General features: G+C 54.7%; 5 protein-coding genes across 5 annotated transcripts; 3 read left to right on the forward strand and 2 right to left on the reverse strand.

Annotated features, from left to right (window-relative positions):
- The first annotated feature begins 209 nt into the window (after window positions 1–209).
- On the forward strand, window positions 210–1,562 carry HER10_EVM0004153 (uncharacterized protein). The gene is made up of 2 exons (XM_035473805.1): window positions 210–777; window positions 831–1,562. Exons 1-2 carry the CDS (start codon window positions 392–394, stop codon window positions 1,258–1,260), a joined length of 816 nt encoding a protein of 271 aa, XP_035330591.1. The 5' UTR covers window positions 210–391; the 3' UTR covers window positions 1,261–1,562.
- A 466-nt stretch (window positions 1,563–2,028) lies between these two features.
- Window positions 2,029–3,075, forward strand: HER10_EVM0002540 (uncharacterized protein; the record flags this gene model as incomplete). The annotated part of the gene is made up of 4 exons (XM_035472246.1): window positions 2,029–2,066; window positions 2,129–2,538; window positions 2,596–2,856; window positions 2,915–3,075. The coding sequence occupies 4 exons, from the start codon at window positions 2,029–2,031 to the stop codon at window positions 3,073–3,075; spliced, it is 870 nt and encodes a 289-aa protein (XP_035330490.1).
- Window positions 3,076–3,846: 771 nt separating this feature from the next.
- HER10_EVM0009304 (uncharacterized protein) lies at window positions 3,847–9,859 on the forward strand. The gene is made up of 4 exons (XM_035483093.1): window positions 3,847–4,347; window positions 4,416–4,787; window positions 4,853–9,085; window positions 9,138–9,859. Exons 1-4 carry the CDS (start codon window positions 4,261–4,263, stop codon window positions 9,489–9,491), a joined length of 5,046 nt encoding a protein of 1,681 aa, XP_035330889.1. The 5' UTR covers window positions 3,847–4,260; the 3' UTR covers window positions 9,492–9,859.
- A 239-nt stretch (window positions 9,860–10,098) lies between these two features.
- On the reverse strand, window positions 10,099–13,506 carry HER10_EVM0003951 (uncharacterized protein). Its single transcript, XM_035473612.1, has 2 exons — window positions 10,430–13,506; window positions 10,099–10,368 (listed from the first exon to the last, which is right to left on the reverse strand). The coding sequence occupies exons 1-2, from the start codon at window positions 13,098–13,100 to the stop codon at window positions 10,235–10,237; spliced, it is 2,805 nt and encodes a 934-aa protein (XP_035330578.1). The 5' UTR covers window positions 13,101–13,506; the 3' UTR covers window positions 10,099–10,234.
- Window positions 13,507–14,345: 839 nt separating this feature from the next.
- Window positions 14,346–14,896, reverse strand: HER10_EVM0004868 (uncharacterized protein; the record flags this gene model as incomplete). The annotated part of the gene is made up of 2 exons (XM_035474497.1): window positions 14,346–14,689; window positions 14,785–14,896. 2 exons carry the CDS (start codon window positions 14,894–14,896, stop codon window positions 14,346–14,348), a joined length of 456 nt encoding a protein of 151 aa, XP_035330627.1.
- Window positions 14,897–15,642: the final 746 nt, after the last annotated feature.

Raw genomic sequence — 15,642 nt, forward strand, 5'->3', positions numbered from 1 at the left:
CAGAGCAAAGATGCGCTGCGCAGGCCGCGTTTTGTAGTGCGCCGCGAGAATTTTTTGGCAGGGTCCGTGCCTCAGGCAGCCAATCAACTCAGCCCGACTGGACGACCCAAATGGGCGGGCACGAGGAAGACTGGGAGTGGAAGGAAAGAAGGGTCCTTCCTTTGCGGCGTGCCCCCCTGCCTTCCTGCCTTCCAAGTGTTTGACACCCGCGGCCGGTCTTCGGCAAGCTGCGCTCCCCAGTGGGTCAGCTGCAACGACATGCCGTCACTGGGTGCTAGTCATTCCCAATCTCCCGCCCGTGCTGCTAGCACCAAGATAATCTCCCCTGGGATTGGGGATTAGAGATTGCTTCTCCAAACACCAACTCAACGAAACCACAAATACACACAAGATGGCCAAACCAACGGCAATGGCCGTAGACGCCCTTCCGAGGTTCCTGCTTCCTAGACTCAGCTGGACTGGTCCTGCGACATCATCCCAAGCCCTACGGCCTGTTTCGGCACTCCCTCCGAGCTCGCGCCGTCGGATGCACACCCGAACGAGTGCTTTCAACGAGTCGAGTATACCAACTAGATGCCGCAGCAATGGCTTCAAGACCGAGCGCGCCTCGATACTGGCGAGCCCGGGCCTCACGCGGTCCTTTCATGCGACTCCTTCAAGGCCAAGAGACCACCACTTTGATACCTTGAAGTTCGTCCAGCGGATGAAGAGCGAGGGCTTCACGGAGGTGCAGGCCGAGGCTACGATGAAGGTCCTAAACGATGTAATACAAGAAAGGTATGCAACGGCGCCCTCGAACAGCATATCCATCCCTTCTAACAGCAGAGCAGCATACAGAACCTCACCCGAACCATGGTCCTCCGCGAAGATGCCGCCAAGGCAACCTACACGCAAAAGGTCGACTTCGCCAAGCTGCGCTCGGAACTCCTGTCCGCCGATAGCACCGAGTCGAGCACGACGCGCGCGTCCCACGAGAAGCTCGGCAACGACATTGCGAAGCTGAGCTCCCGGCTGCGCGACGAGATCGGCCGGACCCAGGCCAGCGTTCGCCTGGACCTGAACCTGGAGAAGGGTCGCATCCGCGAGGAGGCCGTCGGCCAGGAGCTCAAGATCAAGGAGACGGAGACAAAGATCGAGCAGGAGGTGGCGGCGCTGCGCGAGAAGCTTGAGCAGGTCAAGTTCCAGACGCTGCAGTGGCTGATGGGAGTGTGTACCGGTTTCGCCGCTCTGCTTCTTGGTGCCTGGAGGTTGCTCATGTAATCGAACCCAGCCCATGGCCTTGGCGCGTTGTTGTGCATCGCTGGCAGCGGTTCCAGAGTGAATTGGAACCTGCCAATGCGCTTTGAAAACGCAACATGCTGCATCAACGTAAGACGGCGTCCATCCCGTCTTACCTTTGTTCATAGTTGCCCTATGTGGAGTAGGCACGGCGTTTATCCTGACGCGCGGCTTTCGCCTTGTGGGACGCAGATACTAGGTCTCAGGACCAGGCGATTTGTCTCCAATATTGTAAGAAAGTCCTTAGATCTACTTGTGAGGTAGAGAACTAGGTACGAAACCCTCCACCTCAATGAAAGGAAACCGCCTTTAGATAAGCCATTTCCTTAATGCCCTTGGATTTCGCCGAAAGCTCTATTCTGGCTTCTTTCAGCCCCATGTTTGCTCTGTTCCTTCTACCGATGGACATTTCTCGAGCATTAAAATACCTCATAATCGCCAAGTTGTCAAGATGAATCTCACTCTGATTGCCTCCTCCTTCTCTTATGCCTTTCGATGATTTTGTAGACATCATATCAGCCATGCCTCAATCCACTAGAGAATCGAAGAACAGCACCAACGATATGGATATAGATCCTGATGATCCGACGAAAAATGACTACGACTAGGCCCTCGGCGCGCATGAGAGAGTTGGCCCCGATACAGGGGCTTTGAAGCTCGGCGGAGCTTCTTTTGACGTCAAAGTAAGGTTCTCGGTGGTCTATACATTGGAATTGCGTCTAAATCGCTTCGTAGATATCTCCCGGCCACATGGAGAACACATACGTTGGTCACCTCTCATGGCTAATGTAGGTCGAACATACCTGCGTAGTATCTTCCTTAGTCGCGTGTTAAATTAATGTTTCTCAAGATCTTGGTTTCCGCACAATGCCGAGCACCTCACGATCCACTTCACCTCAGCTACGGAGCGGACTCGCTTTTCTATTCCGGAACCCATCATTGCTCGGAATTTTGAAAGGTTTCCCGATTTTGGCCTAGGACGAGACCCTTGGAAGGAGAGACAGCCGTTGCCTCGTGAGTACGAGTTTCTATATGAAGATGCCGATGCCTTTGGTTTCATCATGAGCTTCCTCATGACGGGAAACGTCCCTCAACATCCGCATGCCCGTGTTCGATCGGCGTCCGACACGATTACCGAACTCATCCACGCCGGTGAACTATCATTTAAGCTCGGTCTTCGCTGTATCGTGCGCTTCAACCGCGCAGTATCTCTGCAATTGCGACAGTTGCTGCTAGAGGACCGAACGGCGCTGCGCGAAAGTCACATTGCTAGGCTATACAAACTCCTTGCCCGGCATAAATTATACGACCCTTGAGGGCTCAGGCAGGTAATTGCGCAGGCAATGGTTAAACCCTGGTTGCGTCACCTGGACATCAGCCCAATCGAGCCCGTGGACCTTTGCCCAGGCTCCGCCAACATTGACAAGGAATGGGACGATGATGACCCGGAAGAGTGGTCGATTATCATCAAACATTGCCTTGATCTTATAGGCAAGAGTGAACGTTTCAAAGCCGATGTTAGGTGGTACATGATCCAGACACTTGAGAACAGAACAAAGTTCAGCTCGGTTATCGCAGGTGAGTTGAGTCTGTGATCCTCAAAGATCTACTAGGCACTAATAGCACCATCGACTAGATGCTTCCCGCCACCCTGTCACTTCGATAATCCCGGGCAGCCCACTCCCACCTGTCAGTTGGAGCTTTGTCACCTACCACTACAGCGATCCCCTCGTACCTGCTGGAGGCAAAGTGAAGGCTCAACGCTTTACTACGACGCAGCTTTCCCAAAGTGGCTGACCCCTGGCCGACCTCAGTTTGCTCTATGGTTCGGGCACAGGATTTTGCTGTGAAAGTACCTTTTATTCATAAAGATGTTGACAATCTTGTGGTCGGCATGGCAATTTGTGAGATGCGAGTTGTTCATTGAGCTCGGAGCCGAAATGTTCCGCGAAGGAAGGGCGGAAAGAGGAGCCCGTTGAGTTTACGAGTACGACAGAATTATTGCAAGATGGCTGAATCTGTGCAAGTAGTTTTCAATGAGGTAGGTGACATGACTCTGAATAACAAATCTACAGATTTCTCGCACTCCCTTGCCTTGTGTGCCTGGTACATTAGTACTCATTACCATGCCATAATATGTATTCATGATCCGGGACCTAAAAAAAGGCCTCCGGGCTGAGGTAGGCTGGTCGGGTCGCCGGACATGGGAGGTGTTTAGTCGCTTATGTCATCCCGCATCCGGTCGAACATGCCTCCGGTCAGGAACCTGGAAACGGACACCTTAGCAAGATAGCCACGTGATAGGCCATGGCCATCCAGCCAGTGAAGGTTGAAGAGCCAAGTGCACGGTCCATATGGGTGGGTACTTGGCTGAAGACAGCAAGGACCGGCAGGAGCAAGCAAGCCTGGCACACCTGGCCAGCAAGGCAAGCAGTGAGGGTGGAAAGCTGGCAGCAAACCACAGACCTTAGGCGTCGCGCACCTGGTTCAGTGCGCACCTAACAACCTGGCACTGGACTGGCAGGAACGAACCGAACAGGCAACGTAAGGTACTGCACCTAAAATAATCTCCAACCTTCCACCTCACCACAAGCGAACTACGTATCCCGTACCCATCTTTCCCATTCCCATTCCTCCCACCACCACCACCACCACCGCCGCCCCAAACAAAACACCATCATCACCGTTTGCCCTCCAGATTGTCATCACTGCGAGGTGCATAGTTACCCCGTATTTACGCCTCCTCTTTACCGCTCTCTGTTTCCCTGTATTAATTGCCTTGTGCGCATTCAGTCGGGTCGCAAGGAAGCTATCCCCAGCTCCTACTCCTTTCTCTCCCAAATACACGACATCCACGTCGCCGTATCCACGAAATCCCGCGACACCCGATCAGCTGCCCGATTCGAATCCGCGAACTGACACCACCCAGTTAAGGAGTGCAACTTGGTCTCTGGAAGCTACTTGTCACACATAACGCCAGTCATGGCGCCACTACCGATCAAGTTCCAGGAGCTGATCCAGCTTCAGACTGCCGGTGTCGAGGACGCTTCCATCGGCTTCAACTCCTGCGTGAGCCATCACCGCCCGACCATCTCCCTACTCAATGGCATCATCATGACTGACTTGTTCTCCTCCAGACACTCGAGTCAGACTCTTATGTGTGTATTCGGGAAAAGAAAAACGAAGCTGCCCAACCCGAAGTTGTCATCGTCGACCTCAAGAACGGCAACAATGTCACACGGCGCCCCATCAAGGCCGACAGTGCCATCATGCACTGGACTCGTCAAGTCATCGCTCTCAAGGCGCAATCGAGAACACTGCAGATCTTCGACCTCGAGAAGAAGGCGAAACTCAAGTCTACCACAATGAACGAGGACGTCCAGTACTGGAAGTGGATCAGCGAGACCACTCTGGGCCTGGTTACAGATTCAGCAGTCTACCACTGGGACGTCTACGACCCCAGTCAGGCCCAGCCCGTCGAGGTCTTCAAGCGCAATGCTAACCTCAACGTGAGTGCAATGCTCCCTCCATCCTCCGCATGTCGCCGAATTGTCTACTAAATACTATTGACCAGGGTTGCCAAATCATCAACTACCGAACCAACGCCGAGGGCAAGTGGATGGTGGTTGTTGGTATCTCGCAACAGCAGGGCCGCGTCGTTGGCGCCATGCAGCTATACTCCAAGGACCGTGGCATCAGCCAGGCCATTGAGGGTCACGCTGCGGCCTTCGGCTCGCTGCGCTTGGAGGGTGCTCCTGCTGACACCAAGCTCTTCACCTTTGCTGTGAGAACCGCTACTGGCGCGAAGCTTCACATCGTCGAGGTCGATCACGCCGAGTCAAACCCTGTTTTCCAGAAGAAGGCCGTCGACATCTTCTTCCCTCCCGAAGCCGTCAGCGATTTCCCCGTGGCTATGCAGGTGTCGCAGAAGTACGGTGTCATTTTCATGGTCACCAAGTACGGATTCATCCACGTCTATGACCTCGAGACCGCCGCCTGCATCTTCATGAACCGAATTTCCAGCGATACCATTTTCACCACCTGCCCCGACAACGAGTCTCGCGGTATTGTGGGCATCAACCGCAAGGGTCAAGTGCTCTTCGTTTCGATCGACGACGCCAACGTTATCCCCTACCTCCTTCAGAACCCGGCCAACACCGATATGGCTATCAAGATGGCATCACGAGCTGGCCTCCCCGGTGCTGATAATCTGTATGCTCGTCAATTCGAGCAGCTCTTCAACAGCGGTCAGTTCATGGATGCTGCCAAGATCGCGGCCAACTCTCCCCGACAATTCCTTCGAACCGCCGAGACGATCGAGAGATTCAAGTCGCTTCCCCAGCAACCTGGTCAAATGTCCTTTGTTCTGCAATACTTTGGCCTCTTGCTCGACAAGGGAGCCCTGAACGAGCACGAGTCTATTGAGCTTGCACAGCCTGTTCTCGCTCAAAACCGTCTCAACCTGTTGGAGAAATGGCAAAAGGAGGGCAAGTTGACTGCGTCTGAGAGACTCGGTGACCTTGTCCGCCCTCACGACCTGAACATGGCTCTCACTCTTTACCTCAAGGCCAACATCCCTCACAAGGTTGTTGCTGGCTTTGCCGAGACGGGTCAATTCGAGAAGATTTTGCCCTACGCTACCCAGGCCAACTACCAACCCGACTACGTCCAGCTGCTCCAGCATATCGTTCGTGTCAACCCGGAGAAGGGTGCAGAGTTCGCCACAGCCTTGGCTAACAATGAGGGCGGCTCCCTAGTCGATATCGAGAGAGTGGTCGACATCTTCCAGTCTCAGGGCATGATCCAGCAAGCTACGGCTTTCTTGCTGGATGCGCTCAAGGATAACAGACCTGACCAGGGTCACCTTCAGACTCGTCTCTTGGAGATGAACTTGATGAATGCTCCCCAGGTTGCCGATGCTATCCTTGGAAATGACATGTTCTCTCACTTTGACAAGACTCGCATCGCGACACTTTGCGAACAGGCCGGTTTGGCCCAAAAGGCATTGGAGCTCTACGAGGACCCCGCTGCCGTCAAGCGTGTCGTTATCAACATTGCGGCCACCCCCAACTTCAACATCGACTGGTTGACCGGCTTCTTTGGCAAGCTGTCCGTTGAGCAATCTCTGGACTGCTTGGATGCCATGATCAAGCACAACATCCGCCAGAACCTGCAAGCGGTGGTCCAGATCGCCACTAAGTACTCCGACTTGCTGGGTCCCGTGCGCCTGATTGATCTTTTCGAGAAGTACAAGACTGCTGAGGGTCTCTTCTACTACCTTGGCAGCATTGTCAACCTTTCAGAGGACCCCGATGTTCACTTCAAGTACATCGAGTCTGCTACCAAGATGGGCCAGTTCAACGAGGTTGAGCGTATTTGCAGAGACAGCAACTACTACAACGCCGAGAAGGTCAAGAATTTCCTCAAGGAGGCCAGACTTCAGGAGCAGCTGCCTCTCATCATCGTCTGCGACAGATTCAACTTCGTCCACGACTTGGTTCTCTACCTGTACCAGCAGCAGCAGTTCCAGTCCATCGAGACTTACGTCCAGCGTGTCAACCCCAGCCGGACTCCCGCCGTCATCGGTGGTCTGTTGGATGTCGACTGCGATGAGAGCATCATCAAGAACTTGCTGTCGACCGTCAACCCCGCCTCTATCCCAATCGATGAGCTCGTGTCTGAGGTTGAGTCTCGCAACCGTCTCAAGCTTCTCCTTCCCTTCCTCGAGGCTACTCTTGCTGCCGGCAACCAGCAGCAGGCCGTCTTCAATGCTCTTGCCAAGATCTACATTGACTCGAACAACAACCCCGAGAAGTTCCTCAAGGAGAACGACCAGTATGACACTCTCAGCGTCGGTAAATACTGTGAGAAGCGTGACCCCAACCTTGCCTTCATCGCCTACTCTAAGGGTCAGAACGACCTTGAGCTCGTCAACATTACCAACGAGAACGGCATGTACCGCAACCAAGCTCGATACCTGCTCGAGCGGGCTGACCGCGAGCTGTGGACCTTTGTCCTCAGCGAGAATAACATTCATCGCCGTTCCGTGATTGACCAAGTGACCGCCACCGCGGTTCCCGAGTCCACCGATCCCTCCAAGGTCTCCGAGGCTGTGGCTGCCTTCCTTGCCTGCGATCTTCCTCTTGAGCTCATTGAGCTGCTTGAGAAGATTGTTCTCGAGCCGTCACCTTTCAGTGACAACACCAACCTTCAGAACTTGCTTCTGTTCACCGCTGCCAAGGCCGACAAGGGTAAAGTTATGGACTACATCCACCGTATGGACAACTTCAGCGCGCCGGACATTGCATCAGCCTGTATCGACGTCGGTCTCCATGAGGAGGCCTTCGAGATCTTTAAGAAGACTGGTGACAAGACTTCCGCTGTTGATGTCTTGGTAGAGAACGTCGTTAGCATCGACCGCGCCCAAGCTTACGCCGAGGAGGTCGATTTGCCCGAGGTTTGGAGCAAGGTCGCCAAGGCTCAGCTTGATGGCCTGCGCGTCACTGACTCTATCGAGTCCTACATCAAGGCCGATGACCCCAAGAACTACGAGGAGGTTATCGAGACCGCTGCCCGCGCCGGCAAGGACCAGGATCTTATCAAGTACCTTCGCATGGCCAGAAAGACGCTGCGCGAGCCTGCCATCGACACTGCCCTCGCCTTCTGCTACGCTCGTCTGGATGAGCTCGGTGAGCTCGAGGACTTCCTTCGCGGTACCAACGTTGCCAACATCGAGGAGTCTGGAGACAAGGCGTATGAGCAAGGTCTGTACCAGGCCTCCAAGATCTTCTTCACCAGCATCTCCAACTGGGCCAAGCTGGCAACCACCCTCGTCCACCTTGAGGAGTACCAGGCTGCAGTTGAGTGCGCTCGCAAGGCCAACAACATCAAGGTCTGGAAGCAGGTTCACGAGGCCTGCGTCGAGAAGAAGGAGTTCCGTCTTGCCCAGATCTGCGGTCTCAACCTCATTGTCGACGCCGAGCAATTGCAGACCCTTGTCAAGCAGTACGAGCGCAACGGCTACTTCGATGAGCTCATTGGAGTCTTGGAGCAGGGTCTCGGCCTTGAGCGTGCCCACATGGGTATGTTCACCGAGCTTGGCATTGCCTTGTCCAAGTACCACCCTGAGCGCTTGATGGAGCATCTCAAGCTCTTCTGGAGCAGAATGAACCTGCCCAAGATCATCCGTGCTTGCGAGGAGGCGGCCCTCTGGCCCGAGCTGGTGTTCTGCTACTACCACTACGATGAATTCGACAACGCTGCTATGGCGGTCATTGAACGCCCTGAGAACTCATGGGAGCACCAGCAGTTCAAGGAGATCGTCGTCAAGGTGGCCAACTTGGAGATTTACTACCGCGCCATCAACTTCTACCTCGAGCAGCACCCATCCCTGCTCACCGATCTCCTCCAGTCTCTTACTGCCCGTATTGACGTCAACCGTGTTGTCAAGATGTTCGAGAAGAGCGATAACCTGCCGCTCATTAAGCCTTTCCTCGTCAACGTCCAGACTCAGAACAAGCGCACCGTCAACAACGCCATCAACGACCTGTTGATCGAGGAGGAGGACTACAAGACCCTCCGCGACTCTGTGGAGAACTACGACAACTACGACCCCGTCGACCTTGCCTCTCGTCTGGAGAAGCACGACTTGATCTTCTTCCGCCAGATCGCTGCCAGCATCTACCGCAAGAACAAGCGCTGGGAGAAGTCCATTGCTCTCTCCAAGCAGGACAAGCTCTTCAAGGATGCCATCGAGACGGCTGCCATCTCGGGCAAGACTGATGTTGTGGAGGACTTGCTCCGCTACGTAAGTTGTTTTCATCCTACTTGACTACGCACTGAATACTAACACGTCGCAGTTCGTTGATATCGGTAGCCGCGAGTGTTACGTCGGCATGCTCTACGCCTGCTACGAGCTCATTCGCCCCGACTTGGTTCTCGAGATCTCTTGGCGCAGCGGTCTCACCGACTTCGCTATGCCTTACATGATCAACATGTTGTGCCAGCAGACCAAGGACTTGGCCGCTCTCAAGGCCGACAACGAGGCTCGCAAGAGCAAGGAGAAGGAGCAGGAGAAAGACGAGACCAACACTCCCATCCTTGGCGGCAACCGCCTCATGATCACTGCCGGTCCCGGCGGTATGGGCGCTCCTCCTGCGCCTTACGGTCAGACAAACGGCTTCGCTCCCCAGCCTACTGGCTTTGGATTCTAGATGAGGACACCAGAACGTGGTTGGATTTTTGTGCCTCAAGCGAGGCTACATGACAGGGCCACACAGTTTTATCCCCGGTCTATTATTTTCGGCGGCATGAGGTATCTGGCGGCTGGTGGGGTCTACTCACCTGCGCCTTTAAAATTCAATGAACGCGGACGATGGCGTTGAGATAACCAAAGGGCTTCCTGTAATCGTATCTTGTTTGCTCTCTGGATGGATGAGCATGTTAGGCAGGCGGATGGAGTGTGTTACGCGAAGGGAAACTATGGGGGTGGTGCCTTATTTTTCCTATGTGCACACACTACGCTAGACTCTTGCCATTGCTGGACCGATTCAGGGATATCGCGAGCCTGTCGCCCGAGCCCAAAACTGTATGATAGTTCTTTTAACGTTGATTCTTTCTGATGACGAATGGTGTGCCAAAGTATTTACGTGAATCGGCCAGTCTGCGCTTCTCCTGATCTTATGGGTCAAAATCCGACAGCCCAATCCAACTTACCAAGCTCGGCCCTTGATCTGTCAATAGGTAGTCCTCAGTCTGTCAGTGGCATCACATCTGAAAGCAGGGATTAAGCTGTAGCAGCATCATAATCAACACAATGTATCCGGGTTTAGATTCGCGTTTTGACGAGCAAGCGCCCGAGTAGATTCTATCAACACAACGGTTTCATTGAATGACAAGACGTTAAATACTATTTCGCTCCAAAAACTCCATCTTTAGCTAAACCAGATGATAAAAATTAAGAACTTGGTACACCGTCAAGCTTGGCTACGCTCGACCTCTTCTCCTTCACCTTGGGCTCAATCATGGGCTTGGCGTCGGCGACCTTGAGCCACTCTCCGTTGAAGGCGTTGATGAGCCAGTTGTTTAGTTCTAGAGGCGGTTAGTATGGATTCAATTCCCCAAATTATCAACTGGGGTGGGGTAGACTCACTATCGTAGACAATCTTATTCGCATTATGAAAGTAAATACCGTGGTCGCTATCCGGGAAAACATGGACGTCGTAGTTCTCGACGCCTTCGAGGTTGAGCTTATCGAGGAGGGTGAGGGTGCTCTGGTAGTGCACGTTATCGTCCGAGACGCCGTGCATCATCAGCCAGCGCACGTTGCCGGCGAGGGCGGAGACGTTGGAGATGGCCGTCTGGTCGTAGCCGTCCGGGTTGAGCTGCGGGGTGCGCATGTATCGCTCCGTGTAGATGGAGTCGTAGAAGCGCCAGTCCGTGACGGGGGCGACGGCCATGCCGTAGCTGAACGTCTGGCCGGCGTCCATCTCGAGCGTCTTGAGGGTCTGGAAGCCGCCGTAGCTCCAGCCCCAGATGGCGATGCGGGCCGAGTCGACGTACTTGAGGGCGGACCAGTGCTTGGCGGCGGCGATCTGGTCAACGGCCTCCCAGTGGCCCAGCTTCTCGCGGATGAGGACGCGGTTCTTGCGGCCGATGTAGCCGGTGCCGCGGCCGTCTACCGTGACGACGACGTAGCCGAGGGCGGAGGCGATGTAGGACTGGAAGTCGACGGAGAACCTCTTGCTCACGGATTGGGATCCGGGGCCGGAGTACTGCTGGAAGAGGACCGGGTACTTCTTCTTCTCGCTGAAGTGGGGAGGGCGGCGCTCGACATAGTTGAGCTCGACATCGTCGACTTTAATGGTTCCGTATTTGAGGATGGGGAGCTCGTACTTCTTTGCGTTTTCAGCGAGCTGTGTATTCTGTTCGACGACATGCTCGTAGCTGGTGGGGTTGCTTGGAGTGCTGATGACCTTTTGCCAAGGAATCTTAGGACCGAGGTACGAGAGAAGACCGAAGCCTGCGCCGCTGGAGAAGGAGATGTCGTAGTAGCTCTCAAAGTTGGTGTCCGTGAACGGCTTCAGATCGGAGCCGTTGAGGTGGACGCTGTAGACGTGACGCTGGATCGAGGACTCTTTGGTAGACACGAAGTAGACCAAGTTGTTGGCCAGGTCGACAGCAGAGGGGCCGTTGACGACTTCCCAGTTGCCACCCGTGAGATAGACAGGCTCGGGGTTGTCCATGGGCGAGAAGTAGGCAATGTGGTCGCCATCATCGTGGATCACAGTGTCGACGTATCCATCGTCCGGTCTTCCGTTGGCAGGGTCTGCAGGGATAAACTGAGTTTCGTGAGAAATCTCGAACCAGCCGCCGTCGATTTTGCCAACGTCAATGGTGTTCACAGTCTTGCCCGTGCGAGCCACGACGTCGACAAGCACCACGCGCATAATGTCGCTGACGCGGTTGGTCTCCTTGATGAGGACCTTGTTGTTCGCCCAGAGGACCATGTTGATGAGTCTGTCGTCATCGGCAAAACCACCCTCAATGTCCACGGCGAAAACGTCGCCGCGCTCGACGTCGTAAAAGAGCAGGTCTACGACGGGGTTGTGGCTACCGGCGCGAGGGTACTTGATGCGCTTCTCGTCCGGGTAGGTCTCTTCGCCGGCGGGCTTTTCCTTGCCCGAGGGTCTAGACATGAAGTACTGCAGTGGGTACTCGGGCACACCCGTTTCGTTGGTGCGCAAGAAGGCGACATACTTGCCATCCTGAGAGTACCATGTAGCGCTGTTACTGGCAAAGACCTCCTCCTCGTAGACCCAGTCGGGAATGCCGTAAAAGTACTCGGGGCCACCATCCTTTGTGATTTGCGTGACCTTCTTGTCACCGTCCAGCTTTCTCAAGAACAAGTTGTTGTCCCGAGTGAAAACGATGGCATTGCTCTGCGGACTCCATGTCGCAAGCTGTACACGCGCGTCAGAATGCTCGGGGTCAAGAGGCTCAGCAGTCTGGGTCTCAACGTCGAAGATCCAGTACAGCGCGGTGAAGGAGTGGCGCCAGTTGTGCTTGCGATCGGTCGAAACGAGCACCTTCTTCATGTCCTTGCTCGGACGACCATCGTACGGCGTCATTTGGCGGCCGCCAACGTTGATCCAAGGGTTCTTCATGAGCGTGCGACTCTGGACGACCTCGGCAGAAACCTGGCGGTCAAGCTTGCCCGCCCTGACGTCCTCGACCACGAGATAGTCCTTGCCTCGCGCACCCTGCTCGAGCAGCAGGCCATCCTCTCCATTAGGCCCCTCGATCCAGCTTATTGAGTGAGAGTAGGGCGACCAGAAGCCGGTCATAATCTGGTCCAGGGTCACCGGCTTGCCGGATCCGCGCGATGTCGCAGAGGGGTCGTGGTCGACCTGGCTGCCGTGCTGGTATGACTTGCGAGACAAGAAGACGAACAGAGCACCTCCCCACGCGAGGAGGAATGCGGCGGCGAGTATGCATATCCCTTTTTTCAGTCCGCGGTCCATGCCTACACGGCGCATCATGCCCGTCGTGGGCGCTAGAAAGGGACCCGTCTCGAGGTCATTGGCGTCGGACTCTTTGTAATCGTTGTCATCGTCGTCGTCCGGGTGGTCGGCGTAAGCGGGGCGCGAGGCGGAGGGGGCGCGGCGCCTCTGGGAAGAGGAAGACGAGTATGACTTTTCATTCTGCTCGTGCAGACGGTCGAAGACGAGGCTGGTGGTGGACACGCTCGAGAGGGATGATTCGTGGGACATCCTGGGGTCCTCGGCGGTGGGTGCAGCGGAAGCGCTTGGTGCTGCGTCCATGGTGTCGGAGGACGGAGACGGAGAGAGGTCTCGTCGGGTGGTTATCAGTTCGTCGGTCGGGAGGGTTTGACGGTAGGTTCGGTTCTTCCGTCCGGGGGGGTAAAGCTTTGCCAAGGCGAGAGGGCAGCAGAGCAGCAGATGGCAAAGCTAAAGAAAGATGGGATCGAAACTAGGTGGATTGCGCGGTGACTTGAAACGGCATGCTGTCTCGAGGCAGCTTCAGCCCTCTTTTGGAAATCAGAGGACGCAACGACACCCCATGGACCGGAGGGTTCGTATCTGGTGGTATTGCGGGAGGGCCGTCGGATGGGTAGAACGAGCACGCAAGGAGATACGAGAAGCACCCGCGGGTGAAGGAGGAGAGGGGGGATGTCGGAGAGTTGTGTAGGTGCGAAGGATCGTGGAGTGGACGTGGATGAGGCCGAGGCCGTGGAGACGAGTCAATGAACAAAGAGCACTTGGTACACCTACGCAGTAGGTCTCGGGGTGCTGGGCTGGGGAGCTTTGCGGGTGGTCCACAGGTGCATCCATTGGCTTGGGTTTAGTGGCGGGTCCCCTGGCGGAGGTGGCCTGGATGTCGAGTACCACTGCTGTGGGAGACGGATGCGGAGCGCGGTAGCAAGTGGGCTTGGCCCGTTTCAATGGTTCTTCGGAGCTAGCCGGGGGGAGTTAGCAGGGTGCTACGGGTGTCTCGTCTAATTGTTCGAATGCAGCAGGTCTTAGCTAAGCTGTCTTTATCTTGCCTTATCGCGGGATTCGGACCCTGCCATTTCAAGGTACCTTGCTGCACCTCAGCACCAGCTGCATCTGCACCTCCGTTTCTTCCATCTGCAAGCCAAACATTCCATATGAGGCAGGTCTATCAGCTCCATTTTCTTAAGTGAGAGAGAGGCATATTCTTCACTCAGACATTGGCTACCATTTCTTCTCATCTCAACTTCATCTGCAGTCCATCTGGTCCTCACCCATGCACGAGCATCACGACATCAACCGCAGATCATCGACAACAGACCATCATTGTTTCAAGGGTCTCCGTATAAGAGCAGTCTATACTTGACTGTCCAAACATGTTTGACTTGTCAAAGTTCTCGATTCAGCTACCTCTCAAAATAACATCAACTACAACGCCGTGGTATCAAAACTCCTCTGCCTAGCTACCTCAGGCCTCCATGAAACAAAAACCTCACCCTGCCAAGCTCAACCCCCACGACAACCTCACCTCATTCTACAGTGCTACACACTCTCTCAACTCCCCCCAAGCTGCGGCGCAACCCCTTCTCCTCCCTCAACCTTCTCAACAACGCACGCAGTCCCATACGCGCAAGTCTGCGCGAACCCGCCCAAATCCGACGCATCAAACCTAAGACAAATAATCGCGTTGCCCCCCCTCTGCTTACACTCGCTCACCACTCTGCCCAGCGCATCGTTGCGGCAGTTATACAGCATCGTCGTGAACCACCGCAGCTCCCCGCCCGCAAACGACTTGATCACCATGCCCAGGCTCGCGGCGATGTTGCGCGAGCGCACCGAGAGGCCGTAGACTGCGCCCAGGGTGCGGGTTACGCGGTAGCCGGGGATGTCGAACATTGCTGTCTCTGTGTAAGCATCGCTGCTGTTGTATGTATGTGGAGTGTATAAGGTAAGGTAAGGTAAGGTAAGTGATGGGGGTAAGATGCGGACGTACTGGTTGTGATGACGCCGCCTGTTTCGGTGAAGCAGTGCAGGTCTGATAGCTCCGGCGGGATGTTGGCCACATCTTCTTGCTTGGCGTCGCTCTTTCTGCCCATGAAGTTCATGATGTCTGTGTTTGGTCCTGAATATAAGGCAATGATGGCAAAACTGAAGATGGAATTCTCGAGATATGTAAAGTCCAGATCTCAATGTTCTCTTCCCACTGCTGCAATACCTTGAGAGTAGTAGAAAAAGGCTGTTCGTCTATGTGATCTAGTAGGTTGGTCGCCGAAATGAAGACGGCAAGCCCATACTTATACAAAAATTCGAAGCATCCAATTGCCCTGCTTCCTTACTCCCCAACCCCCCAAACTTATGTCTTCTCCCCAAGACTCCCAACTATGAGGCCAGCAACTCCAATCCCGTGCAAGGCCGATCACCGCCGGGCAACGAAGCCAAGCGGGCCATTCACGGCCCCACCCGGCGCACCCCCACCGAAGCGCCCCATTGGACACAGCCGGGGCTGAGTCCCCCGGATCGTATTTCGTATCTGCACCGATGACTCCAGGCAGAGACACACGTGACGGGAATGAGCATTTTCAACTCCGCTTTGTACTGCCGTAGTACGGACTGAGGTAAGGTACCTTACCTTGAGGTAACTGATGCGATTTGAAACATTGATCATCATGGAGCTCTGCTCAGCCCTGTTTGCTTAATTGACATTCTTACTACATGGGGGCGGTGTTGTAAAGGCAATTGATCCATGTATTGATGTCAGATGCCAGCGATTGGCATGCTCAAGTTGCGAGATGGAGTCGTTATTTCACTCGAATGAGTTCATTCGAGACTTGGGTGTCATACAATCAAGCAA

Source organism: Colletotrichum scovillei, assembly GCF_011075155.1.
Source record: "Colletotrichum scovillei strain TJNH1 chromosome Unknown Contig00008, whole genome shotgun sequence".
Taxonomy (NCBI): Eukaryota; Fungi; Ascomycota; class Sordariomycetes; order Glomerellales; family Glomerellaceae; genus Colletotrichum; species Colletotrichum scovillei.